We start from the raw sequence: 26,908 nt of genomic DNA on the forward strand, positions 1-26,908 counted from the left end.
AAAACAGACCGGACAGAACTGGGATTTGTCTACCAGGAAAGCTGTCTGTGAATTATTCCACTGTATTAAACTGTGTACCCTAGTCTGGAAAACTTCCTTTCACTACCTAGTTCTTCTTCCTTTCATCAGGGAGTTGAATGATATGTGTGGAATGGGACCTATGGTGTCCAATTTAAGATCAACCCTTTCATATCCCTATTAAACACTATTCCTCCTTCAAACCCAACTCGTTCCTCATAGCCATGATACCACCTTCATGTTAAACCACTACTCAGCATCACACATCATACAAAATCCCTGCCTGACATAGTTCATTTACTTAATTTGCTCAAGGTAATTGTGACGGGAGGGCCGTGGAACCCAGAATCCCTTGGAAAGTATGGGATACCATTGTTTCATCTCCCCATGCACCTCTTATGTCTAGGTCGCCCTGTGTCTATTAGGGGCACAGGATGAGCAAGAAAATAATGGACATTAAGAATATGTCTTAGATTACTTAAAATGGGACAGTATTATTTATCCACAATATCTCCCAAGATATATGCCATATTAGAAAGAGTAACTCATTCATACTGTTGGGACATATACTGTAAGGAGATGCTAATGTCATCACTTCCAGCCACCTGTCTGTCTGTTGCATTCTATAATGTAAAGGAGTCTAGTGTGGCTGCTCTGCATCTCATTGTTGCTTGTGCTAATTGATCCTGCAACTGTGTGAAGGTGTATTTATGATAATGTGTATTGTCGTTAGGGGGCTAGGAGACAGCAAGACTAGGACCTTAAAGGCCATGCCTATGAGTCACCTATGCTGTCTAAAGGATTAGATAATTAGCTCATGTTAATTAGGTTTCTGGTCACAGGTGTATTTCTAGAGTGAGTCTTTAGTGAAAAAAATAGTAGCGCTCTGTTTTTTTTACAGTACTAAAAACGGCTTCCAGCTTCGCAACTTTCTGTGCCAGTGTCTACGCACCCTTGGCACCTATCGTCCGCTTTTTTTCCCTAAATTGTTTCCTTTACCTTAGTGCAGTCCTCCTTCACTTACCTCATCCTTCCATTTTGCTTTTAAATATCTTTATTTCTTCTGAGAAATCCTCACTTCCTGTTCTTCTGTCTGTAACTCCACACAGTAATGTGAGGCTTTCTCCCTGACGTTACAGAGCCGATCCAGGCTCAGACAAAATCTCGACAATGAATTTGGGATCCGCCCACATGCCTGGACTGGACCCGGCACAGCCTCTTAGCGGACCACTGAGAGCCTGAGCTGGCCGCTCCCACCTCCTCCACAGCCCAGCACTCCAGTGAGCGAGGGGGTGCATAGCTAACAGTCACCAGCTCTCAGCTCAGGGAGCCCTAAGAACTGAGCGATCAGTGGTTTTTGATTGCTCGATTCTCAATCTTAGAGCCGGAGGGGGACCGATCTACCTAGGTAAGTCTGAAAAAGAAAAAAAAATCCATACTTCTCTTTAAAAGTAGAGTAGACTATGATCTGTGTGTTTTCTCTGACTGCTGTTTTATGTTGCAACGATTTAGTATTTTGTGTTTCTTTTTTGGTTATTTGCTAAATAGAAATCGTCCAAATACAGAATCCTATACCCACAGTTAATATAGAAGAAGGCAAAATAAACCCTATAAAGCCTAGTCCAATTTGCTCCAGCGGGGGGGAAAATACATTTCTTTCTGATCACCCTGAAGGCATTTGGACAATCCCTGGATAAACAAGTCCTAGTGTTATTACCTATAAATGTTAATATCCAGTTAGGAATGCAAGCAGCTTTTTTTAATACAATCTATTGAGTTTGTCAGAACTAGTTCTTGAGGGGAACCTATTCCACATTTTTCCAGTCTCCTAATGTAACAAAGTCTTTTTGTATGCAAAGATTCAATTTGTACATGTCCTCCAGACATAAAGGGTGCCCCCTTGTCCTTTGTGATGAACTTTAAGTGAATAGCTCTACACTATTTATGTATATATACATGGTGATCATATTCCCCCTTAATCACGTCTTCTCAAGAGAGAATAAATTCACCTAACTGCATTCTAAAGAAGTCAGTGGCGGCTGGTGGTATATTTGTTCGGGGGGGTGGCAATCCGTCCAACCCCCAACCACCCCTGGTGGTCAGGTCTCCCCCCCCCCGGTCGGTCACCAGCCCCGCACCTACCCCATCGAGGTTGCAGCCTTCCTCCGGGCGGCAGCGGAGGCTTTACTCTGCAACTCCCCCTTCCTTGCCTTCCTTGGCTTCACAGCAGCATGGCCTCCCCTGTGTCATCTCCTCCTCGGCAGACCCAAAGGATCACGTATTCTCTAGGCCAAACAGGTCTCAGGACCCGCTTCCGGGAGGAGAATCAGGAAGGCAATAGCTGAATGGGCTCTGGGCTTTTTTAAGCCAATTGGAGCCTCGGCTCTAATCACATGTTTCTTGAAAAACCCCATTGGAATCCATTCGTCCGGCACTCTGCATGTAGAGTAGGGGCCTGCACAGATGTCTTTCAAATCCCCCCCCCGAACTTGCACTGAAATACAGGCTTTAAATCGTGCAAGCTCAGCTGAACTCGCATGATTTCAAACCCGCGTTCAGTGTGAATGTACCCTTATGCCACGTACACACGATCGGTTCTTCCGATGAAAACGGACCGATGGATTTTTTCATCAGATATCTGATGAAGCTGACTTTCATCAGTCTTGCCTACACACCATCAGTTAAAAATCTGATGTCCAACGCGGTGACAGAAAACACAACGACGTGGAGAGAAAAATGAAGTTCAATGCTTCCGAGCATGCGTCGACTTGATTCTGAGCATGCATGGATTTTTGACCAATGGATTTTCCCACAGACAATCCTATTTTTCTATCGGTTTTTTAACCATCAAAAAAATGTAAAACGGGTTCTATTTTTTTCACCGATGGGAAAAAAAATGATGGGGCCCACACACGATCGGTTTGTCCGATGAAAGCGGTCCATCGGACCGTTTTCATCAGACGAACCGACCGTGTGTACAGGGCATAAGACACGCTTTATTAAGTTCAAGGTGAAATTGGGTAAATCTTGAAATAATGTGCAAAACACTTTTCAGAAAATGGAGCCATGGGTGTAACTCAGGGGTCTCCAAACATTCTAAACAAAGGGCTAGTTTATTGTCTTTCAGACTCTAGGAGGGTCTGACTTTGGCCAGCGGGGTGAAAGTTTTTCTGGCATCAGTGGGAATAAACATCTGGTATTAGTGGGAGGAATACTGTCTCATAGTTAGTATCATAGGGAGGAATAGTGCCCCATTAGCGGTGTTAGTGTGGGAGACATGGTGCTCCATTGTCGGTGTCAGATGGCAGAATAGTGTCTCCTATCAGTGGGAGAGATAGTGCTCCAAGGGCCAGATAAAGGCAAGTAAAGGGCCGCATCTGGCCCTCGGGCCGCAGTTTGGAGACTACTGGTGTAACTGATAGCTGAAGTTTTTGAATTTGCTAAAAAAAAAATCCTCTAAGTCTTATAGTTTAACTCACTGTTCTGCTGAAAGCTACAGCTCCATAGATAACCCTGCACAGAGAGATGATTGCTTAGCAAAGTGACAACTTAATTAGTGTTCCGTGATCGCTGCTGGAAAAAAGAAATAAAAGACATTGTGAAAAAACTAAAACCATTAAAATCATTGATAAAAAACATACGTGACCTTTTCTGAAAAGAGAAAAAAACTAAATTAAAGCGGTGGTTCACCCATAAAAACGACTTCCCCCTATTACACTGCCCCCCCGCATTACAATACGATTATGCCTTTAATTTTTTTTTGGCTGCTGTACATACCTGGGTACAGCTATTCACCCGCGTTCCTAACATGGCGGTGATTGACGTTTTGACTAAAAAATGAGCTCCCCCCCGTCGCGTAAGCCGCGTCACGACTGGCGAAAGGAGCCGAACGGCGATGCGCAGGCGCAGTATAGCGCCGACTTGCCGTTCGGCTCCTTCCGCCAATCGTGACGCTGCTTACGCGACGGGGGGAGCTCGTTTTTTAGTCAAAACGTCAATCACCGCCATGTTAGGAACGCCCACTCCCGCGGGACTCGCAACCCGGAGGACACGGGTGAATAGCTGTACCCAGGTATGTACAGCAGCCAAAAAAAAATTAAAGGCATAATCGTATTGTAATGCGGGGGGGCAGTGTAATAGGGAAGTCGTTTTTATGGGTGAACCACCGCTTTAACTCTATATTTATCTATATATAGATCTATAGATCCATACAGTCATGCTCGAAATTGTTGGCACCCCAGGAATTTTTCCAGAAAATCAAGTATTTCTCACAGAAAAGTATTGCAGTAACACATATTTTGCTATACACATGTTAATTCCCTTTGTGTGTATTGGAACAAAACAAAAAAAAAAGGGAGGAAAAAAAAGCAAATTGGACATAATGTCACATAATGTCACACAAAACTCCAAAAATGGTCTGGTCAAAATTCTTGGCACCCTTTCAAAATTGTGGATAAATAAGATTGTTTCAAACATGAGATGCTGCTTTAAACAAAGTAACAGGTGTGGGCAATATATATATATATATATATATGCCTTGAAAAAGTATTCATACCCCTTGACATTTTCCAAATGTTGTCGTGTTACTAAAACGGAAATGTATTTTACTGGGATTTTATGTGATAGACCAACACAAAGTGGCACATAATTGTGAAGTGAAAGGAAAATGATAAATGGTTCTCAATATTTATTGGCTGTTGTAACACCTAGGTGGGATTATAGCGCAATGCTCTGTGCCACAAGCCCACCCTATTTTGAAGCCTATTAGAGCTTAAGGCTCTAATCAGGTGCTTCAAAAAATGCCCCCGCCGCTGTAATTCAGGCACCCAGAGTCCGGAAGGAGGCCAAATAGGGGGTGGCTGCGACATATGTATATATGTATTATACATATAGGGGGTGGTGTGGATAGAGAGGACGGCGCTCGAATGGACGGGCCGCCACTGCTACAGAGTGAGATTTTTACAGATTTTTCTTTGCAAAATAGTATGCAAGGGGTATGAATACTTTTTCAATGCTCTGTAGAAACAATTAAGAATGTACCTGTATTTTACCTGGACAATAAGTTAGAGGAACTTTCCCCAGCAGGGACCCTTGACTAACCTTTCATATCCCTATAAAAAAACTGCATACAAAGTTTTTAATATGCATAGGTATCTGTCAAAAATTCTGAAAATGCCTATGGGAATAGTGAATGCTTTCCCCTTATTTGACAGCTCCTATGCACGCTGAGACTGTCACCACGGGCGGAGGATATTTATGGATGCAACATTACCAATGATGCTGATTTTGGAGAAGTGTGTCCCCTAATTTTCCAACTAATGGGAATGTTCATCTCTACTCCATGAATTTAATCACTACTAAGGCCCCATACACACGATAGAATTTATCCGCGAATACGGTCCAGCGGACCGTTTCCGCGGATAAATCCTCTCGTGGATTTCGGCGGATTTTCATGCGATGGTGTGTACACACCATCGCATTGAAATCCGCGCCGAAATCCTCTTGCGATGAAGTGTCACGCCGCTGTCATATAAGGAATTCCACGCATGCGTCAAATCATTACGACGCATGAGGGGGATCCCTTCGGACGGATGGATTCGGTGAGTCTGTACAGACCAGCGGATCCATCCGTTGGGATGGACTCCAGCAGATGGATATGTTCTGCATGTCAGCAAATATCCGATCTGCTGGAATCCATCCCAGGGGAGAAATATCCGCGGAAAAAGATCCGCTGGAGTGTACACACCATAGGATCTATCCGCTGAAACCCATTTGCTGGGATTTATCTGCGGATGGATTCTATGGTGTGTACGGGGCCTAATACCTACTAGTAAGCAGATATTTTGAATGTACCTTTCCCAGTACTAAACTTATGGGTAATATCCCAACTAAGGATCCCTACCAGAGTTTATGTTTATTTTTTTATATGAATTGGATCTGTCTGGAGTAAGAAAATAATTATATACCCTGTGCATCTGCCTGCATTTATTATTATTATTATTGATACACCCTCTGCCGGTATCTTTCTTCTCTCCTATGTTTTCCACATTTGGAATAACTTGTTTTTAAAGCTCCTAAAGAAGCGTTTTGTGTCAACGCGCAACATGTCGGGCTGAGCGTCATATGACATTTCTACCTCCTGCAAACCACAAGGGTACTGTTATAATTACCAATAGGAAGTGGTTGCTAGTCCTCCACCTTTATTTGTGTATTGTAACCCTAGGTGATAGGTGCTATGTCATGCTAACTTTCTGGTGTTCATAGGCATTCTTAGGAACGGCCTTATTTGTAAATTTTATGTCTTTCAACAATTTTTTTGTATTTTTTCAATAAATATTCAATTTTTAATACGCCTTCAAAGTCCATCATCTGCCATATATATTTTTCTAAATATTTGCCCTTATTCACCAGAAAAGGGAATAAGGTTTCCCCCATACATCCACTTCTGCTTTACTCCAGCGATGCATGGGTGTATGGGCACTTTTCAGTCCATCTTCCTGTATGTAAATCCATTAGAATGAGACAAAATGGAGACATGTCTTTTGTCTCCTTGATATGCATTGGATTATGAGGAGGCAGTACAAATACAGATTACATGTACTGATGTTAACAAGGTGTTTAAATATAACTAAATACATATTTGGCTTTTGATATTTTTCTGAAAATCTTTAATAAATCAGGATAGTTGGAGATTTTTCCTCCCCGATTATAAACCAATGTTTAAAAGTGAATTTAAATGTACAGTGCTATGGATAAAGTATTGCTGAATGTTTCTGTTATATCAATTTCTAACAGAAATACATAGAAAGCAAATCAAAACTTACTTTAATTACATTTTACAATTAAATGTTTCAATATTCATAGTTCTCTTAAACCACTGTAAAATAGTGTATTTATTCAAAACATACAATAATTTACTTATTTATAATATTGCATTTTTTTTTAATTCTGGAATAGCAATTTCCATTCTATAAATATGGTGCTACAAGTAGATATTTGTATGTAAATTTGTTATTTATCATCTGGAATGAAGAGCAAATTAGTTTCTCTAGAAACTGTTCTGCTATCTAGAACCCCCATCATCCAAAAATAGGATGATGAAGCTATTAAAGAATAAAAATATTGTCACCAAAATATATGGTCATGCATGGTACTGTAGCTGGGATCTATAAATATATTTCCTACAGCTACTTGGTCTTCTGGAATAATTTTCTGGACCAAATAAAAGACATACGCACTACATCTCCGCAGTGCATGCACATTTTTTAATTGCAAATACAGAAAATTACCTGTTGATTCTGCATGAAAATCAAGTGAGCTCCTAACATACTGTAGTAAGCTGACAACTCTGCCTCTGCTTGCAGTAAAAATGCATTTAGAAATGATGCAAGTGCCAACAATTACCTGTTCTGTAAAGGCTCATACACACAGTCAGACATCCAACAAAATTTCCCTTGGATTTTTTTCCTAATTGATTTGTCCGGCCACACCCATAGCATACACACAGTCAGACTTTTCTGCAAACTTTTCTAAAACTTTCCTAACATCACGTGTTTTTTTTGCTATTTTCTGCTCTTTACCGCCACCCTTTGTTTAACTTCTGCTATTGTTTGTTGCTTTTAACATTGGTTCTGAGCATGCGTATTTGCACTTTGTCCAAAAGTTGGTTGGATTGCTGTACACACAGTTAGACAAGGCACCATCAGACTTTTGTTGCCGAAAAGTTGGTCCGTTTGCAGACCCAACTTTTTGTTGGAAGAAACCCAAAAAAGTTAGTCCGATGGAGCGTACACACGGTCAGACAAATTAGAAAACTTGCAGATTTTGAAGTTGGTTGGCAAAAAGTGTGACCGTGTGTGTATGGGGCTTTAGAAATCCAGTAACCTCCTAATTTCTTGTTATGAGCTGATAACTCTGATGCACTGAAATCGTAAGCAGTGTTGTCAGCCATGCCTAACTTCTCCCCTAGAAAACATATCCCCTTTCCCTTACAGTACAGTATGTTATTAAGATAGGAAGAGAGAGAGAGAGAGAGAGAGAGAGAGAGAGAGAGAGAGAGAGGTGGTCTAATGTTCTCTCTCTGATATTAGCAGAGCTGATAGCAGTGCTTTGGACCTCATTGCAGTGCAGCATAGGCAAACTTGTTGTCTCACAACAAGAAATCTTGCAGTCTCAAATATTTCCTATGTTGCTCCAGGCAAGACCAGGCTCCACACTCCACAATCACCCGCTCGGCTCGCCTCCACCAAAGCAACCAATTGTATCAGCAACAGGAATGCCACACGCTGAGTAAACTTTTTTTATTAAAATAGCCAGCAGGAACAAGTTCTATTCTGACATGTTTCGCGCTAGGCACAGCACTTTCTCAAGGACATTTTGCAGCTTTCATTCTGTACTTGCAGAATTTTTTAAAAGACAAAATATAAGCAAATGTGCTTGTATTGGCAAAGGTGTACTGTATTTTGTGCATGTGTGTGTGTTTTTTTTTGTTTGTTTTTAGTTCAGCCTATGTACACAGTTTACCAAACAGTTGTATACAGTAAACAGCTGTCTAATAAAAAGAAGCAATAAAGTTGTGTGATAAACAGCATTCCTTTTTAATACTACAGTCTCAATCTAACTTTGAACTGCACTACACTGATGAACAGATTTAGGGTATGGTAACTATGGTCAACTGCAGATCTTCAATGCACCATCACATTATCTAGTGAACCTTAGAGGCCCACTAAACTGACTGTGAAAGGCCTGTCTAAAGTAAAAACTGCATATCAAAGTGGTTGATAGATCCAAAGAAACAGCTGAAGTAATATACAGGATGTAACTTTTTCTAATAAAGCTAAGCTTGGCTCCTTCCCATTTTCCAAGTTTCCCTACTGGCTTATGTGGCTACCCATTACATTGAACAACCTATAGAAATGTTTATCAGAGGACACAGTCAAGCTCAACTTTCAGAGATAAAGCAGCGATTTGCATACAGCTGCATATATATATATATATATATATATATATATATATATATATATATACAGTATATATATATATATAATTCTTTTTTGTGACAACAATCTCTACTTATGCATTATTTTTTATTATATATCCAGTTCAAATTGCCCAGGGTTAAATTTAATTTGTTTGTTTTTTTATTTTTTTATTTTTTACTACTAATGTCAAACTAGAAAATAACAGCTCCAAAATGGAAATTCCTGAAATCCTTTGCATGTCAGTTTTATGTAAAATACAAGCAGTAAGTAAATATTATACATTATATAGATATAAAACTATATTGATTGTCAAAAAGCATCAAGTGGGGAAGGCAAAAAGAAAACACAAAAAAAATGCACATTACCTCTTACAGGTTTAAAGCTTTAAAAAACACAATAACATTAAAACATTCAATGCTTATGCTGCAAGATGTGTGTCAATGCCAATGACACCTGGAATCAATATAGTACCACAAAAAATATAATAATATATAAAATGGCAGAGAACAGTACTGTAAACATTCGGATAAAAAGCTGGAATTTGTTACAATTATACATCAAAAACAACGAAATCACAAAATAAAACTTAGCGTTCTGAACCTACTATCTATAACCACTCCTAAGTTAATTAGGATAATACAATTCGTCAAAAAAATTTGATAACATTAACCTATAATGAACTGTAAATTGCCTCTAAGCTTTTATTTCTTTATTTAAATGGTGTCTATTTTGTGCAATTTCCTGAACCTGACTACTCCATGCTTTATGCACCCACCTTTGACAGTAGCTGGAATGACCAGTAAATAATTCACTAGAATCCCATCCATACAAGGGAGAGCAAGTAAAGTCACATCACTGACCAGATGCATTCAGCTGAAGAGGACCTGTCATTGCAATGGAAGAACACACAACCTAGATCAATTTTTGTTACTGAAAGCAATGTCAATATTTCTGGTGAAACTGGGGAAGATGTGGCTGGAATGAATAGTAAGAGGCTAAAAGGTGGCAAAATAGGAACTTACACTTGCAGGTGCCATGTGACTTCCTGTAGGTACCAAATAACTTTTTCGCCATATCTGGTATGTTAGCTGGTATGTTAGCATGCAGGAAGAATGCAATTTGTTACATGGAATAAATGATAAATGTCAAAAAGAGGCCCAAACTGTTCATTCACACAGGGGCCCTCTGCATTCTATGGCTGCCATGGTTTAATCTAAACAAGTAGTAGTAGTAAACCTAGTGCTGGTGGTCAGTGGCGGCCCGTCCATAAAGGGTGCATGGTACCGTCCCTGTAATCCATGAGCCCGGCTCCTAATCTACATGCAGGGCGCCGGACGCATGGATTTTAATAGGATTTTACCCCGGATCCTTATCATCTACCTCCTAAGGTAGGGAGGCCTCTCATCGCCACCTTCCCATCTGCAGGAGGGGGTGTGGGTTTGCCCCCCCTCACAAAATATTGAGCACCAGCCATCACTGCTGGTGGTGATAATGAGGGCAGTAAAAAATGTTGTTACCCACAACCGGTTTATATAAAGGGGGGGAGGGATTCCTGTATAAAAATCCAATTTATAACACACCCTTATGATAAGAAGGGGTTTATGTGCTATCACATCACTTAACCTTTTAGAGACTGTTTTATCCTCCACATGCAAGCCCAGCAATGATATCCTATCCCTGTCTTGGTGAAATTTTGCAGTCAGCTTTCCACGACCCTTTTAAAAGTTCAGCTCAGATTTTCTACTGAAAGATGCCCATTGTTTAGGTAGCTAGTACTCTTTAAATTAATATCTACAAGGAAAGCATGTCCTTGGCAGTACGCAGCCTCAAATAATGGTTTAGGGTAATGAAAAAAAAGTAAATAACCCGGTAAAGATGAAAAAGAACCTTATTATATCTTGCTATTCATTAGTCAATATAAACGAGTAGTAAAATGAAAGAAATCCACAAAAATTACTTTCCGATTCCACAGAAGAGGAATTGTCTTTTGGCAGATATTAAGATCATGGGTATATGATGTTATTATTCCAAATCACTCTCTTTCGATTTCTATGTACAGTCGATCTTCATCATCACTGCTGGTATCACTATATTCCACATGGGTTTGCTTTCTCATAACCTCAAGGTTAACTTTCTTCTGAAATTTAAGACTTTTCTCCTCAGGTTTTGAAGCACGACAATCATTCTGTGAAGGAACATTCATGGCCATTGATAATTCTCGAGATTCTATAGCCTTCCCAGAATCTGAATTGTGATCTGAAGGTCTACATCCACCAATTACAGATTTCCTGGTGTTTTGTAGAGATGGACTGCATACAATATTTAAGGAATCTGTGTGAACTCTACACTGCAGGTCAACATTTGTCAAAAGGGGCAAACTGCTGTTATGTAATGCAAGATTGTTATTTGGTCCTATGGTTTCCTCCCCCATACTATGTCCTATGGTTTTGGACCTATGCAGTATTCTTCTCCCATGCTTTTGAGGGGGACCATCAACTAGATCTTGTTGTAGGTGAACCCGTTTAAATTCAGATGTTAACTGGTCAGATGTTGTTTCCTCTTTGCTAGTGGGAAGATTACATGACTTCTGCCAGCTTAAGGATGTTGTTTGGGGGAATTTTAGACTGGAAAACACTTCAGGGAGTTGTAACTTGGAATTTTCTCCAGCAGTGATCTGGGGTTTAGGAGCAAACAATGGTGCTGAGGCTATTTTTGTAGATGTACCTTCATGTATATGACTGTCCATCTCTTGTCCACAATCACCCTATTGAAAACAAAACAAACCCCAATGAAAATATTCTGAATAGTCACAACAATGATAACTTTTCTTAAGGCAACCAAAGACATTTGGCATCAGACCTCCTGAGATATAGAAATTGGTCAACAATCCAATCAATGATGGTTATTTCATATACCTGACAAAATGTATTAATAATTTAGCCTGTATTATACTATTTAAGTAAGGGAAAAAAAAGAAATATTCACAAAATGACTTCACTGTCTTATATAAGCTTTCATAATAGAGACTCTGATAAAAACTAAAACCATTTAAAAGTTGCAGGCTGGAATGTAAAAGACAAAAATATGTACCTGAGGACTACATGGTTAAAACAAAGTAACTGCAATAACTTTAAATTGCTCAGAATTATGCCAATTTTAAATAGTTGCTAATTTAGCAAAAAAAATTTAGGCAAATCCTAAACAGATTTCTCACAGTTATGAAGGTTATATGGTTATCTTAAACACAAATGTTCCACAATGTTTATTAAGCTAATACATTTTAAAGTGATTGTAAAAGTAATAAAAACAAAAAAATGACAACAAATATGTATATACTTACCTGCTCTGTGCAATGGAATTGCAAAGAGTGGGCGCGAACCTCCTCTATTTGGGTCCTCCGCTGGCGCTCCTGGCCCTTCCTCTCTGTCCAGTGCCCCCATGGGAAGCCACTCGTGTGTGCTCATACCTAAGCCCCGCTGCTATGTCCATTCACACAGGCAGCGGGACTCGACCCCATTGCCCGCTAGCTCGTCACTGGTTTTGATTAACAGCACTGCGAGCCAATGGTTCCCAGAGCCCCAGCAAAGCCAACGAGACCCGGAAGGAAGGGGAGAGAAGAGCTGAAGGCGTGCATGGCGCTGGATCAAATGAGGGCTTGCGTAAGTAAAGGGGAACTGAAGTAGCCTTGCTGAAAACTTAAAATTTTTTACCTTAATACAGGGAATGCATTAAGGTAAAAAAAAGTTTAGGCTTTACAATCACTTTAAGCAGGTAACTAATTCTGGAAACCAAGCAAGTAGGTCCATTCAGAAACTCTGATGGCTGTTTCATTCTGTTTATAATCTGTCTATCAAATTAATTCCTAAACTATTATTATGATACATGATTTATCCACTTGACCACCGCCCCATGTCAAAAAGACGTCCTGTTTTTAAAGTTGAATATCTCGATAACGGCAGCAGCTGCTGCCACAACCGAGATATTCATCTTTTCAGGGGGCGGTGGTGTACACGATAACGGCGGTCTCCGCGGCGGATTCGCCGCGAGATCGCCGTTATCGGTGGCGGGAGAGGGGCACCCCCCCTCCCGCCGCTCTCCCGCGCCCTCCGCCGCTTACCGGAGCCGTCGGTAGCGGCGGAGGGGATCGGATGTGTCCGGCAGCTGAGCGGGGACGGGACTGAAGGAGAAATCTCCTTCACCCGTCCTCATAGCTCTGCTGGGCGGAAGTGACGTCAAAACGTCAGTCCCGCCCAGCCTCTTAAAGAAACATTTTTTTTTTTGAAAAAATGACATTTTTATTTATTTTTTATTTTTTTTGCATTTAAGTCTAAATATGAGATCTGAGGTCTTTTTGACCCCAGATCTCATATTTAAGAGGACCTGTCATGCTTTTTCTATTACAAGGGATGTTTACATTCCTTGTAATAGGAATAAAAGTGATCAATTTTTTTTTTTTTATTTCAGTGTAAAAAATTATAAAACTAAATAAAAAGAAATAAGAAAACAAAAAAAATTTTTTTTAAAGCGGCCCATCCCGACGAGCTTGCGCGCAGAAGCGAACGCATACGCGAGTAGCGCCCGCATATGAAAACGGTATTCAAACCACACAAGTGAGGTATTGCCGCGATCGTTAGAGCGAGAGCAATAATTCTAGCCCTAGACCTACTCTGTAGCTCAAAAAATGCAACCTGTAGAATTTTTTAAACGTCGCCTATCGAGATTTTTAAGGGTAAAAGTTTGACACCATGCCACGAGCGGGCGCAATTTTCAAGCGTGACATGTTGGGTATCCTTTTACTCGGCGTAACATTATCTTTCACAATATATAAAAAAATTGGGCAAAATTTATTGTTGTCTTATTTTTTAATTCAAAAAAGTGATTTTTATCCAAAAAAAGTGCGCTTGTAAGACCGCTGCGCAAATACGGTGTGACAAAAAGTATTGCAATGACTGCCATTTTATTCCCTAGGATGTCTGCTAAAAAAAACTATATAATGTTTGGGGGTTCTGATTAATTTTCTAGCAAAAAAATTGTGATTTTCACATGAAGGAGAGAAGTGCCAGAATAGGCCCGGTGGTCAAGTGGTTAAATAGCGCCTACAGTTTACGCAGCATTTAGAATATAAGGGAGACAACACAGCAAGAATTACAGTACAGTAACAATACAGTATTTTGAATCATATACTTTTAATACAAAGTTTTATGACCAAACGTTCCTCAGGTTCAAATGCTATAATCATGCACACCACATGCACTGTTGAATTCATGAGTGGTTTAACAAAGATTGCATGTATAGGACAACTATCACTATGTCTGTGGTCGCTGTAACCAAATATACCATATATAACAGTTAAAAGAACAGATATTGCTAACTTTGACTAGCAAAGTGGTAGAACTCACCATCACTATACCGTAAAGATGGGCATAATTTTTCCAAAAACAACTTAACATGAAAGCTGCACAAATAAAATTACTGAAAGCATCGTAGCAAGTAAACCAGATAGAGCTATTAAAATGACAAATGCTAAAACATTGTGAATGCTTTTTTCAGTTTACTGACAGTCCAATACTTTTTAGTTAGGTCTAAACTTGCTTCACACAGGATTCCAAATGCAATGGTCGATGGCTGTGTTTGGAAACTGCAATTCTGGGAAGGTGCGCAACACATGTGTAAAACAGAGGTCTCGACTTGCATCCCCAACCATAACCCTCCTGCTGCTGAGCATTATGAAGTTATTCGTAAAAGAGCAACATGTGGAACAATTTAACATTCTTAGAATGGGCAAAATGGTCAAAATGTTTCACTACAACTTCAATTTGAAAAATTGTTTACAGTTTTGTGAATTTTTTCGGTAGTAACAGATGTCTTTTTACACACATTTCAAGTGAATTCTTAGAAGCGATAGAATAAAGAAATACAGTATACATGTGAAAATGATTATGCTGGTATTCGGGAATGGATTATCCAGGTAAGCAGGAGTGAACCCAGGATCTTGTACTCTGATCTCATCACACTGGCCACAATGACACAGCTACAAATGTACATTTGGAGCTTTCATACATTATCCTATTTAATGCATAGATATCAGAAGACCCTCCACGTAGCAGAGGTTGCCAGCTAGGAGTAAAGAGCAATGGGGTTTGTTAATTGGGCCCTGCATAGACTCAGACTAAAATGCTAATGCAGCAACTTTCAGTTCAATTATTGTACAGCAAAGTGGTACACTTTAAAGAGATCCTGTCAGCTCCCTAAACATATCTGAATAGCAGGTCCCTACAATAGAAGATGTAATATACTCACCTCTCTGGTGGACTGTGTCTCATTTCTTCCCTCCATTCCAGCACTGAAGTCTTTGTCGGACTGTTTAGCATTTAGCACTTTTCTAGGAGTTTTGGGAGACTATATCCCCTGCTGCATTGCATCCTCCAAACCCTATGGCCCAGATTCACAAAGCACTTACGCCGACGTATCTCCATATACGCCATGTAAGTGTAAGTATGCGCCGTCGTATCTATGCGCCGTGCCCAAAAACTGAGATACGCCTGAAAATAGGCTTTATCCGACCGACGTAACTTTCCTACGCCGTCGCATCGTGGGCGCATATTTACGCTGGGCGCATTTGCCGCTCCCATAGATTTTCTATGCACATATGCAAATGAGGGAGATACGCCGATTCACGAACGTAGTTGCGCCCGGCGCATAATATATGCGGTTTGCGGAAGCCGTACGTCCGCCGTAAAGTTATTCCCCATATAGGAGGCCCAACTAATGCAAAGGTATGAACCAGGGAACACACGCCGTCATATCTTTTGTCGTTTACGTAGTACGTGAATAGGGCTGGGCGTAGGTTACGTTCACGTCGTAGGCAGTGATCCGTCGTATCTTAGGGAGTAGTTTCGACGTGATTCTGCGCATGTACACTGGTATGCGTCCACAGGACGACGCATGCGCCTTACGTTATTCGTATCTTTATGACGCTCAATCCATCATTTGCATGGGTCACGCCTCATTAGCATGGCTCACGCCCACTTCCACCTACGCTGGCTTACGCCGAGGAAACCCAGCGTATCTTTAAGAGCGAGTGGAAGCGAGTGCTTTGTGAATCCAGTGCTTGCATCTGTGTGCTGCGTCAGCGTACCGTATATAAGATACGCTACGCCCGCATAAATATGCGCCGATGTATGTGAATCTGGGCCTATGTGACCAAAGTGTATCGAATTTGAAACAGGCCTCTGACAAATGTTAAATGGTCTAAAGCAGCACTCAAAATTTACACTCACCTGCTCGCAGTTGGCGAGTGGAAATAAGCTGAGGGCGAGTGTGGTTTTTAAACAAGGCTGCACCACTTCGGCCAGAAAGCAATCAGCCAGGAAACTATCGGGAGGAGAGCCGGTCGGATCACACAGAGAGAGGTTGTCCTGCTGTGACACAGCTTGGATCTGAAATGCTGGCCGCTATCAAAGTCCCGCCACCCAGACCGGCCACTATAATAGATAGCACACTGGTCCCATGCCAGGAAAATGAATCAGTGTGCTATCTATCATAGGAGCCAGTCCAGGAGGCAGGAATTTGTGTTAGCGCTGGGCTCTTAGCAGCTCTCTTCTCTGTGATCAGGCTGCTAAGCTGTTGGATAATTGTCAGCACTCATTGATTCCTCAGTGGCTCACCTAGTTATCATTATCTTCTCATCAGTCCCGCCTACAACCAGCCCCTTCTAGTTATTAAAACTGCCTTGTTCATTCGTTTTCTGCCTTCGCTTGGTCAAACATATCTAGAGTTTCTCTGCTGTGTTCCTGTGAAAGACTTTGCCTGGCTGACATCCCTTCTGGTTCCTGATCCTGTTTTTCTGCCTATGACTACGCTGATCTCTGGTTTCCCGATTACGGGCCTGTCTGACTACCTGCCTTGGCCTCCTATGCCTGGCTTATGTTTTGGCTATGTATACTGATCTGTACCATTTTTACCATTACAGTAAAAGGTGTGATTTTTACTGAATTTCTGTCTCAGAAGATGCAGGCAATCCATTGAGTATTTTTTTTTCCAGATTGAATGAGCAAGATCACCGCATGGACCAGTTTGCCATTACAGATGCTCCCAATTTGCACTGCTCACCTGGATACTTCCACTGTGGCTGTTCCGGTACAACCAGTGTTACAGGTCATCCATGCTGCTGCTACAGTCTCTGTGCAGGTGCCTGCCTCAAATATTACCTCTATAAGAGGTACATCTGGTTCAGCTCCGCTTCCCCAACAATTTGGGGGTAATCCAGTTCAATGCAGAGGGTTTCTCAACCAGGTTGGGATATATTTTAAGATGCTGCCCCAGGCATTCCCCATGGACAGAAGCAAAGAAGGGTTCATTATTTCTTTGCTTTCTGATAGAGCCTTGGCCTGGGCAAACCCTCTATGGGAGATTTAAAAACCCATTGTCCTGAGTTACCCTAAGTTTGTGGCTTCCTTTAAAAGGGTATTTGACATTCCCGCTCGTTCCACTTCTGCTGCCAAGAGCCTCAAGTCTATCAAACAGAGTACGAGAACTGTTGCTGATTACGCCACTGAGATCCGTATTCTGGCAGCAGAGGTTGCATGAAACAATGATGCCCTCGTGGCTACTTTTTCTCATGGTCTCTCGGATAACTTTAAGGATGAGATAGCAACCCGAGACATACCTACGGATCTGGAGAAGTTAATCACATTTGCCATTCCCATTGACTCCAGACTCCGAGAGAGACCTTCCTTCTTTTTTTTATACTTTATTGGTTTTCCAACATGAGGGAACAAAGTTTCATTCCAAGTGGTCTTGCTGAGGCTTTCCCTGAGTAGAGGGTAGGCCTGATAACAAACATTTTTAGTTTGCATGCAGGCGAATACTAATAGAGTCAGAAATAGAAATACAGGAAAAGATAAGTTTGCAACTGTGAGATTATAGTATGATTTGAAGGACGGAGGGACATCTTCCCATCCCTGGCGTTGCTCCTCCTCGGATCCGGTGCAGGAGAGGAAAGGGGAGAGGCAGATGGGTTGGGGGCTCTGAGGCTTCCCTCCTATGAGGAAAGTCTAGATCCCCTAGCCCACATCTCACAGTAACTGATTGAAAGATATAATAGTCAAAAAGAGAGTGTGACAACTATGTAGGCAAAGGGGAGTATTTTTTCTGTGGAGACTATGGATGGAGTAGTGTGAAAAAAGATGCCCTTTAGGCAAAGATGACATCATGGATACAATGTAAAGCAATCTGGAGTTCAGGGGTTAGGGATAGTGTTAGATCTGTATAGACCAGTGTTCACCATGGAGGGGTAGGGGTGACCCAGGGTAGTCACTGAACTGTGATGTGTTGTGTTTTGTTGTGGGTGGGTGGCATTAAACATTGAAAGCTAATAACAGAGGAAGAGGTTGTGGTGCCACTAAACTCAGGTGATAGTTAGTTTGATCCATAGTATGATCTTAAGGAGAGCCAGGTCTTGTAGGTACTGTGAGGGATCCATTGCTTGTAGCGGGAGGGGGAAGGTGTCCAGGAAGATCTGTTGATGGTAGTATTGTGGCAATGAATGGTGAGCATTTAAGCCGAAATCGGGGTGTCAGGCCGTGTCTGGATAAGCTTGCATCTAACTCTTCTTTGTCCAGCAGAGATGTTAGGTCTAATTTGATGTCCTGAACTGTCGGTGGGATGGAGGAAGACCACTTTTTGAGTATAGCGCGTCTAGCTGACATAAAGCAGGTTCACAGCCATGCTTTGTTGCGCTGAGGGGACGTTGGTTGGGTGGTCAATCGATTTGAGATGGGGGTTTCTAGGTATCCAAAGAGTAGAGGGAAAATTTCTTTTTTTTAACAGGGAAAGGGAAAATCTCTTTAGTTGGAATACGACTGGTGACCTTTGAAGCAAAGTTCTCAACTTGGTTCCAGAAGGAGGAGATATGAGGGCATAACCAGAGTCTGTGGAGCAATGTTGGTCTTTCCTGGTCACACAGAGGGCATTGTCACTTGGGTGTTTGTTGGATTGAGGCCAGGAACAGAATATATGCGTAATGCATTATTTTTTGAATTGTTGTTCACTCCAGAACTTGTTGATGACATATACACAGGTAGAGTTGTAACCAGTTATGATACAGTTTACAGCTTCATGTCCGATATCTTGAAACGTTGTTGTTCCAGAAGGGTGTCCAGAAAAGGGGCTAAAGCAGTGGACTTTGTGCATAGGCTGGCAGCATGTTGAACAGATTGATGGATGGGCAGGAAATGGCCTTGTGGCAAATCAAAGAGGTCCAGAGTTTGTGAGACCGGTCTGGGATTGCCCGTGGTCGGGTCAAAAAGTTGAGCGAAGTATAGTAGTCTCCGAGGGGTCCAGACCTTTAAGGTCAAGTGAGACATAGAAGGAAGGGTTTCCGTTGATTGGGAGGTGTTGGGAGACTCATGGGGATAAGTTTAGTTTCCGTCTGACCTCACGCCATGCTATCAGCGTGTCTCGAATTAGCAGATTTTGTTGAAGATGTGGGGGGAGGAGCGCAGTTTGCAGTGGAGAAGGGCTGGTAGACAGTAAGGGGTTGTCATTTGAGCTTCTAGGTCGAAGTTGGACAGTCTAGACATATTCCTAAAAGGCTGGATAATCTATACACTCTAAGATTGGGGAGGTTAGCTCCCCCCTCGTTCTTTGGGAGAAAGAGATTGTGTAATGAAATACGGGGGCGTCGTCTCTGCCAGAGTAATTTGGAAAAAGTTATTTGTAAAGTATTTGGTTCTGACCATTTACTGTTTTCTAGAGTAATTTTTTTGCACTTAAAAAGATGCGGCAAATTACATACTGATCAAAAAGAAAGCTCAACGAAGGCCCTTGTGTGAAAGCTACCAGTTTTTTTCGTGATTGACGTTTTTCACGAACGGCGCATTCGCCGTCTGTGGACATATCCCAGTGTGCATTGCTCCAAAGTACGCCGCAAGGACGTATTGGTTTAGACGTGAACGTAAATTACGTCCAGCCCCATTCACGGACGACTTACGCAAACGACGTAAAATTTTCAAATTTTGGCGCGGGAACGATGGCCATACTTAACATTGGCTAGGCCAGCTATTTGTTCGACTAACTTTACGCTGGAAAAAGCCTTACGTAAACGACATAAAAAAATGCGCCGGGCGCACGTACGTTTCTGAATCGGCATATCTAGCTCATTTGCATATTCTACGCTGAACTCAACGGAAGCGCCACCTATCGGCCAGCGTAAATATGCATCCTAAGATACAACGGCGTAGGAGACTTACGCCACTCATATCTTAGCCTAATTTAAGCGTATCTGGTTTCCAGAATACGCTTAAATTTACGACGGCCTAGATTCAGAGTTACGACGGTGTATCTACTGATACGCCGGCGTAACTGTACCTGAATCTTGTTGCTGAATGTTATCGCGTGTAAGTAAAAGTTTGGTGAGAGATTCGCACTTAATAATAATTTGCAGCATGAGTAATGTGCTATCTCCATTACGAATGCTAGTTTTACCAGGTCCCGTCTCATACTTGATTTTGAGCATGCGCGTTTTTTTACCCTCGGAAAAGCATACACACGACAGGTTTTTTCGAAGGGAAAAAGTCAGGCGGGAAAATATAGAGCAGGTTTTTTTCCGCAGTTTTTCTGTCGGGAAAACTGCCATGAAGCATGCACACGACACAACACTCGCATGGCAGCTTTCTTGCCGGGAAAACAGGTCGTGTGTAAGAGTGTGCGTTATCACTATCTTTTATCAAAAGCCTAAGCAGAATCACCTGAGGTTAAGGGAATTCATGTTAAGGGAAGCACTGGATGGCACAAAACCTTAAGGCCCCGTACACACGACAGAGTTTCTCGGCAGAATTCACCGAGAAACTCGGTCAAAACCCGGATTCTGCCGAGAAACTCTGTCGTCTGTACAGTTTTGGCTCGATGGAGCCGCCGAGGAGCTCGACGAGAAAATAGAGAACATGTTCTCTATTTTCTCGTTGTTCTATGGGAGAAGGCGGCCCGCCGAGCTCCTCGGCGGCTTCATCCCAAAACTCGACGAGGAACTCGACGTGCCAAGCACGTCGAGTTCCTCTGTCGTGTGTACGGGGCCTCAGGCAGGGTTTTTCCGCATCCAACTTCGCATGTAAGGAGATTGTGACTAGCTCTCTATGGAGTTGGTTCACACATATCTGGAGTGGCTCCGGTGCAAATTTCACAGGAATCCTGTGTGTTTTCTGGTCTATTTCATGTCCGAATTCAGCCAAACATTCCGGCTAAAATCAGACCTGGAACGGTGAGTGGAGAGGCTCCATTCCTCAGTGTGTAAGGTCTACATGACATCAAGGGGGAGCGTTACTGAAACTGGTACACACAGAATCCGATGAAGCTGTGCATGGTAGCCAATCAGCTTCTAATTTTAGCTTGTTCAATTTGGCTTTGACAATAGAACCTGGAAGCTGATTGGTTTTAATACAGAGTTGCAACAGATTTTTCACTCTCCAGATTTAGTAAATCTCCCCCCAAGTGTCTATGGTAATTTTCAGAGTGGTTAGAAAAATTGCACCTGAGATCTGGTTGACCACAATCTTTTTGTTTTACTAGAATGTACTATTGACCACCACTTCCTTCTTTCTTGCAGAAACATTTTGCCTTACCTCTTCTTTCTTGTCTCCAGGTTGAAGTGCAGTAGGATGTAATATAAGTATATTGTCTGTATGATCTCTGAAGGAAGATGTCATGGTCCTCTGTAAAATATATTCTGTAAAAGACACATAGAAATCAGTCAGAATATTGTTATGTAGCCCAAATCTAACGTTTTTAACCAACATATCTGACGCTGTTAATCAATAAACCCAAGAAATGTCAATGTTTCTGTTACCAAAACAAACTTCATTGCAACAGAAAGTTACAGACATTGTAAATACAGCGGTAGATTCACAGTAGTTGAATATTCATTGAAATGTAAGAAGTATTATCACACAGGGGCTTTGCATTATACATAAAAAGCTACAGAATCCTGCTTTTATTGCGAGCCAATGCTCGTAAACCGAGTCAGGATAGGATTTAAAAAAAATAATAGCTTATATTGAATAACGCTCGTTAACCGCGTTACTCGCGATACGAGATATTACTGTACTTATACTAGACATAAACCTAAGTAAAGTAGAGGAGCATAGGATGATGAAGTCTGGGAAGATATATGGGACTGTCCATTCCAGCAGCTGGTTGCTACTAGGGACAAATTAATCCAATTCAAAATCCTTCACAGGATCTACTACACATCCCAATGCCTTCATCGCATATACCCGGCCTTGTCAGCCAGCTGCTGGAGGTGCTTTTAAGGCCCGTACACACGGTCGGACTTTTTGCCAACAAACTTCAAAATCTGCAAGCTTTCAAATTTGTTCGATCGTGTGTACACTCAATCGGACCAAATTTTTCGGGTTTCATCGGACAAAAAGTTCGGTCTGCAAACGGACAAACTTTACGTCAACAAAAGTCCGATGGTGCCTAGTCCGACCGTGTGTACAGCAAGCAATCGGACTTTTGTACAAAGTAAAAACGCGCATGCCCAGAAGCAAAGACCAACCGGAAGCGTTCTGTCTGGTAGAACTAGCATTCGTATATTTGAAAGAGCACATTCGTGCACATACTAAAAGCTGCTTTGCACATACTAAAAGCTGCTTTGCCGGCGTACTCGCTCTGAGGATCTGCCCCTATCTTTTTTGAATATCTATGCGGAGCGGCGGCGGATTGTAAAATAGTAAGTGACCGGATTTATATTATAAAAAGGCATAATGAAAGGACATACATTTAAAAAATGCTAATTGTGGTTGGAACCCCGCTTTAAGTTGTTAAGATATTGGGAGGGAGGAGTCTGTCCGGAGGTATCAAGGCTCCCATACTCCATTATGACGGTCTACCTTATCAGCTAATTGAGCAGACAAGGATTCCATAACTTCCACATCTTTAAATCTAGCGTATAGTTCAGTCAGTGATGGGTGATTCTGTTTTTTTCCAATGATGTATTATGTAACTTTTAAGTGTCATTTGGGTATCTGTGGGGCAGGAAGAAAGCCCTTTAATGTCTTAACCACAATAAAAGTTGCATAGCATGAAAGCGATTTTTTATTAACTAGGTTTACCAGTTTAATCCACTTCTCCAGGGCAGGAATGTTATTAATACTTTTGTAAATAGTATCTAATATGTGTGAGCAGCCACAAGTTACATAATACAATAGAATCTGTACACAAGAGTAAAACAAAACACAGGCTAGACATTCTCCCATCTGTCTGTAATGTGCACTGTATTTAATCTCAATGCTTTAACTGTTGGCTTTTTTCCCATTTAACCTTTTTTTTTTTTTTTTTTAAGGCGATTCGTGCTTTTCAGTCTGTTACAGCGTGATGAATGTGCTTACTCCATTATGAACGGTAGTTTTACCAGAACGAGCGCTCCCGTCTCATAACTTGCTTCTGAGCATGTGCATTTTCACGTCGTTAAAGCCTACACACGACCATTTTTACAAACGGAAAAACAACGTGAAAAATTAGAGCATGTTCGAAATTTTTAATGCCCATTTTTTACATCGTGAAAAATGCTCTGGAGCCCACACACGATCGTTTTTAATGACATTTTAAAAAAATATCATTTTTTACAACCCGAAAAACGCTCATGTGTACGTGGCATCAGGCTCTAATCGGATTGAAAAAGGTTGGGCTCGGGGTGCAGAGCACTGCGCCCTGAACCCACCCACTTGTGACATTAGCGAATCAATATTCGCTATCGGTTTCCGGCTTCTCCTCCTTGCCAATCAGGACAGGAGACGAATCTAAAGAAGATCAAGTTAGCCGAGAGGAGAAGCTGGAGAAACGTGGCGCCGTGACCCAGGAGGGTTGAGTACACACCCAAAAAAAGTTTAAAGTTTAGCACCAGCCACCACTGGCTGCCACTTCATCCATTTAAAAACCGAACACATATTAATTACACAGGTTCTCCAGCTGATTAGGGTGGTAATTAAACTCACTTGGTGCCTTATCTGCAGTAAATTAGCCTCACACAACATGTGTAATTCATATGTGTTCGGGTTTAAAGGGATGAGGTGGCAACCCTATGCCTGGTGCCACTGCTGACTGTCTTGCTCTGACCCTTTGGATTTACTGAAAATGTGTAGGATGACGAGGGTAAGCATTTGGATGCAAGCATTAAAACCACCATGAATATCCAAATCTGCAGTCAAGACTCTACACTCAGTAACACCAGTTTTGTCTCAAATCAAAAATCCCCAATAAAAGTTTATTGAAATGTATGCCCAAGCAATCACAGTTTTAATGTTACAAAGCCTCTGGGGCTTGCTCTCTCAGTACTGCTTTTCTAAACTTCCTGTCATAGAGAACGCACACAGACACACACACACTGAGTACATAACAACTTGTTAAAGGGGGCTTCCAGATTCCGATAAGCCCCCTGCCTGCAGACCCCCACAACCAAAGCCCAGGGTTGTAGGGAAGAGCCCCCTTGCCCCAAAGCACCCTCCCATTGAGGGCATGTGACCTGGTATGGTTCAGGAGGGGGGCTTTCTCGCTTGTCCCCTCTCTTTCCTGACCTGCTGGGCTGCATGATCGGATATGGGTCTGGTATGGATTTTGGGAGGGACCCCAGGCCATTTTTTTTTTATTTTGGCATGGGGTTCCTCTCCAAATCCATACCAGACCCGAAGGGTGGACCACGTGTAATTTTTTTGCGGATTCTTTTTTGCCGGCAATTTTTTTTTTTACATTCCGCTGACAGCCGACAGCTGATCACTCATCAGTTGTTAAGGACGCAACACCCGCCTTCCCGGCCTGCCCCTCATAATGAATATGTAGAGAAGCCATAGGATGGTAAAAATAATAAAAGTTTTCGTAATAGTGATTTCAAGCCTCGCTTCTGTAATGGATTAGGAGGGGCGCCACCAGAAAAGTAGTGTGCCAAGAAGCTGGTCTTTATTAAGGCCTGCTTCTGTGTGCTCTTCTTCCTTCCTGGCAGCGCCTTTCCCAATCCACTGTGGGGGGAAGCTTGAAATCTTCACATAACTCGCTACTGCTTTCTTCTTGCGTGGTGGCTACGGTTACCATGCAGCAGAAAGAGAGGAGAGGCGGCATTTACTAGAACTGATTGCCATTGGCTGTATTTTCCTCCTGTAGCCACTGAATCTGGCTTTCAGTGGCTGCAGGAGGAAAGTACAGCCGACCGGTTCTAGCACATGCTGCCCCTGCCGCCCATCCTGTCTACGTCTGACTTCAAGGCAGCAAGGTGGCAGACTGAACCCCCGGGGTCCTGGCTCCCCTGCGATCAGTGTCAGTGAGGATTTACAGAGCAGCCGGTCATGTGAATGGAGCTCAGCCGGGTCCAGCTTGATCAAACCTCCCAAATCCCCATCTAGTGTCAGCACTCCAGACAATTTGGCGCCCTCTTAAATTGGCACCCAAGGTATGTGCCCCCCCCCCCCAGTTGTGGCCCTGCCAGGCCCACCAATCAAGATGCCTGAAAAATCAAACCTAGAAGACGGCTAGGTGAAGATGTCTGTGGTCTAACTGACTCGTAGGATGTTGTTGTACAGGTGGGAGCCGCTGAAAGCACTAAATACAAATGATTAGTTAGCTCATTTACCTTTTCTCTTTTTAGTTGGAAAGAAGCTAATGGACTATGTACTACCAGGCACTCAACAAATATTTAGAGTCTGTGCCTGCCCACCTCCTCCACATGATGTCTGACAGCACAGCTTGGAAAGTTGTCTCTTGAGGTTTGTTTTGGCAGAGCTAACAGGCTCCTTTTCTTTTTTCACGTGCCTTTGTGAATGTAGATACCATTTCAATTGCTGTCATATTATATCTGCATACAGGGAAATTATTTTATGTGCTGGTCATCCATTACCCACAGTCTAGAATTCAAGAAATGCGCTTTCATTAAACATTCTCATAAGCTTTGGTTCTATCTTTTTCTTTGCTATAAATCTTTAAACCTCTGAAAGCCACAAATGAAAGCTTCAGAGTGACACTGTAACTCTTTTGGTCATGAGCTTGTTTATCTAAATAAGCGAATAGATGCACAGAGCATATATAAACATTCCGAGAAGAGCAGACATTTTTTATGTATGTGCAAATCTTGTTTGTTCTATGTCTCAGAAGGATAATCAAAAAATATTTCCCACTTCTAGCATGGCTGTGCTAAAATATGGTCATATATTAAAATCAATTCTGTACAGTATAGTCCCCATGAGCTGTGCTTACTGGTGAGAAAATGGGCCAAATCGTGTGGTAAGTTCTTCCAAGTAGTTTTTGTGTGCCAAGTATTTCTGTGAAGACAGTGATGCCGCGTACACACGATCGGTCAAACCGATGAGAACAGTCTGATGGACCGCTTTCATCGGACCAAACCGATCGTGTGTGGGCCCCATCGGTTATTTATCCATAGGTTAAAAAAAAGCCATTTTGTTTTAAATTTAACCGATGGATTCCTAACCAATAGAAAAAAAACGATCGTTAGTAGGCACGACCATCGGTTAAAAATCCACGCATGCTCAGAATCAAGTCGACGCATGCTTGGAAGCATTGAACTTCGTTTTTTTCAGCACGTCGTTGTGTTTTACGTCACCGCGTTCTGACACGATCGTTTTTTTTTTAACCGATGAAAATGGTCCATCAGACCGTTATCATCCGATGGAGCGATCGTGTGTACGCAGCATGAGGGTGCAAATGGATAAATAAGAGAAAGAGCGTCGGCACTGTATGAAAACATGACTGCTATAGAAGCACAGCTTTGACTGTGTATTTTCATCAGAACTGAAAGAATTCCAGGAGCCAAGTAGCTAAGAGCTAGCTAAAGATGTTATTCAATAAAGAAATTCAAGAGAATATTTATCAATGCATAATAAAAATAAATAAATGCCTGGTATATACCA

At 41.9% G+C, this 26,908-nt stretch overlaps 1 protein-coding gene across 1 annotated transcript in view; it reads right to left on the bottom strand.

Moving 5' to 3' along the window:
* Positions 1-9,040: 9,040 nt before the first annotated feature.
* ZNF831 (zinc finger protein 831) overlaps positions 9,041-26,908 on the bottom strand; it is a 64,109-nt gene continuing 46,241 nt past the window's right edge. The window contains exons 4-5 of the mRNA XM_040331857.1: positions 21,620-21,723; positions 9,041-11,763 (exon numbers count right to left, since the gene is read on the bottom strand). Coding sequence (XP_040187791.1) covers positions 11,032-11,763; positions 21,620-21,723 — 836 coding nt within the window. The 3' untranslated portion in view covers positions 9,041-11,031. The remainder of the gene's footprint in view (positions 11,764-21,619; positions 21,724-26,908) is intronic.

This window comes from Rana temporaria, chromosome 12 (assembly GCF_905171775.1).
Source record: "Rana temporaria chromosome 12, aRanTem1.1, whole genome shotgun sequence".
In the NCBI taxonomy this organism is placed as follows: Eukaryota; Metazoa; Chordata; class Amphibia; order Anura; family Ranidae; genus Rana; species Rana temporaria.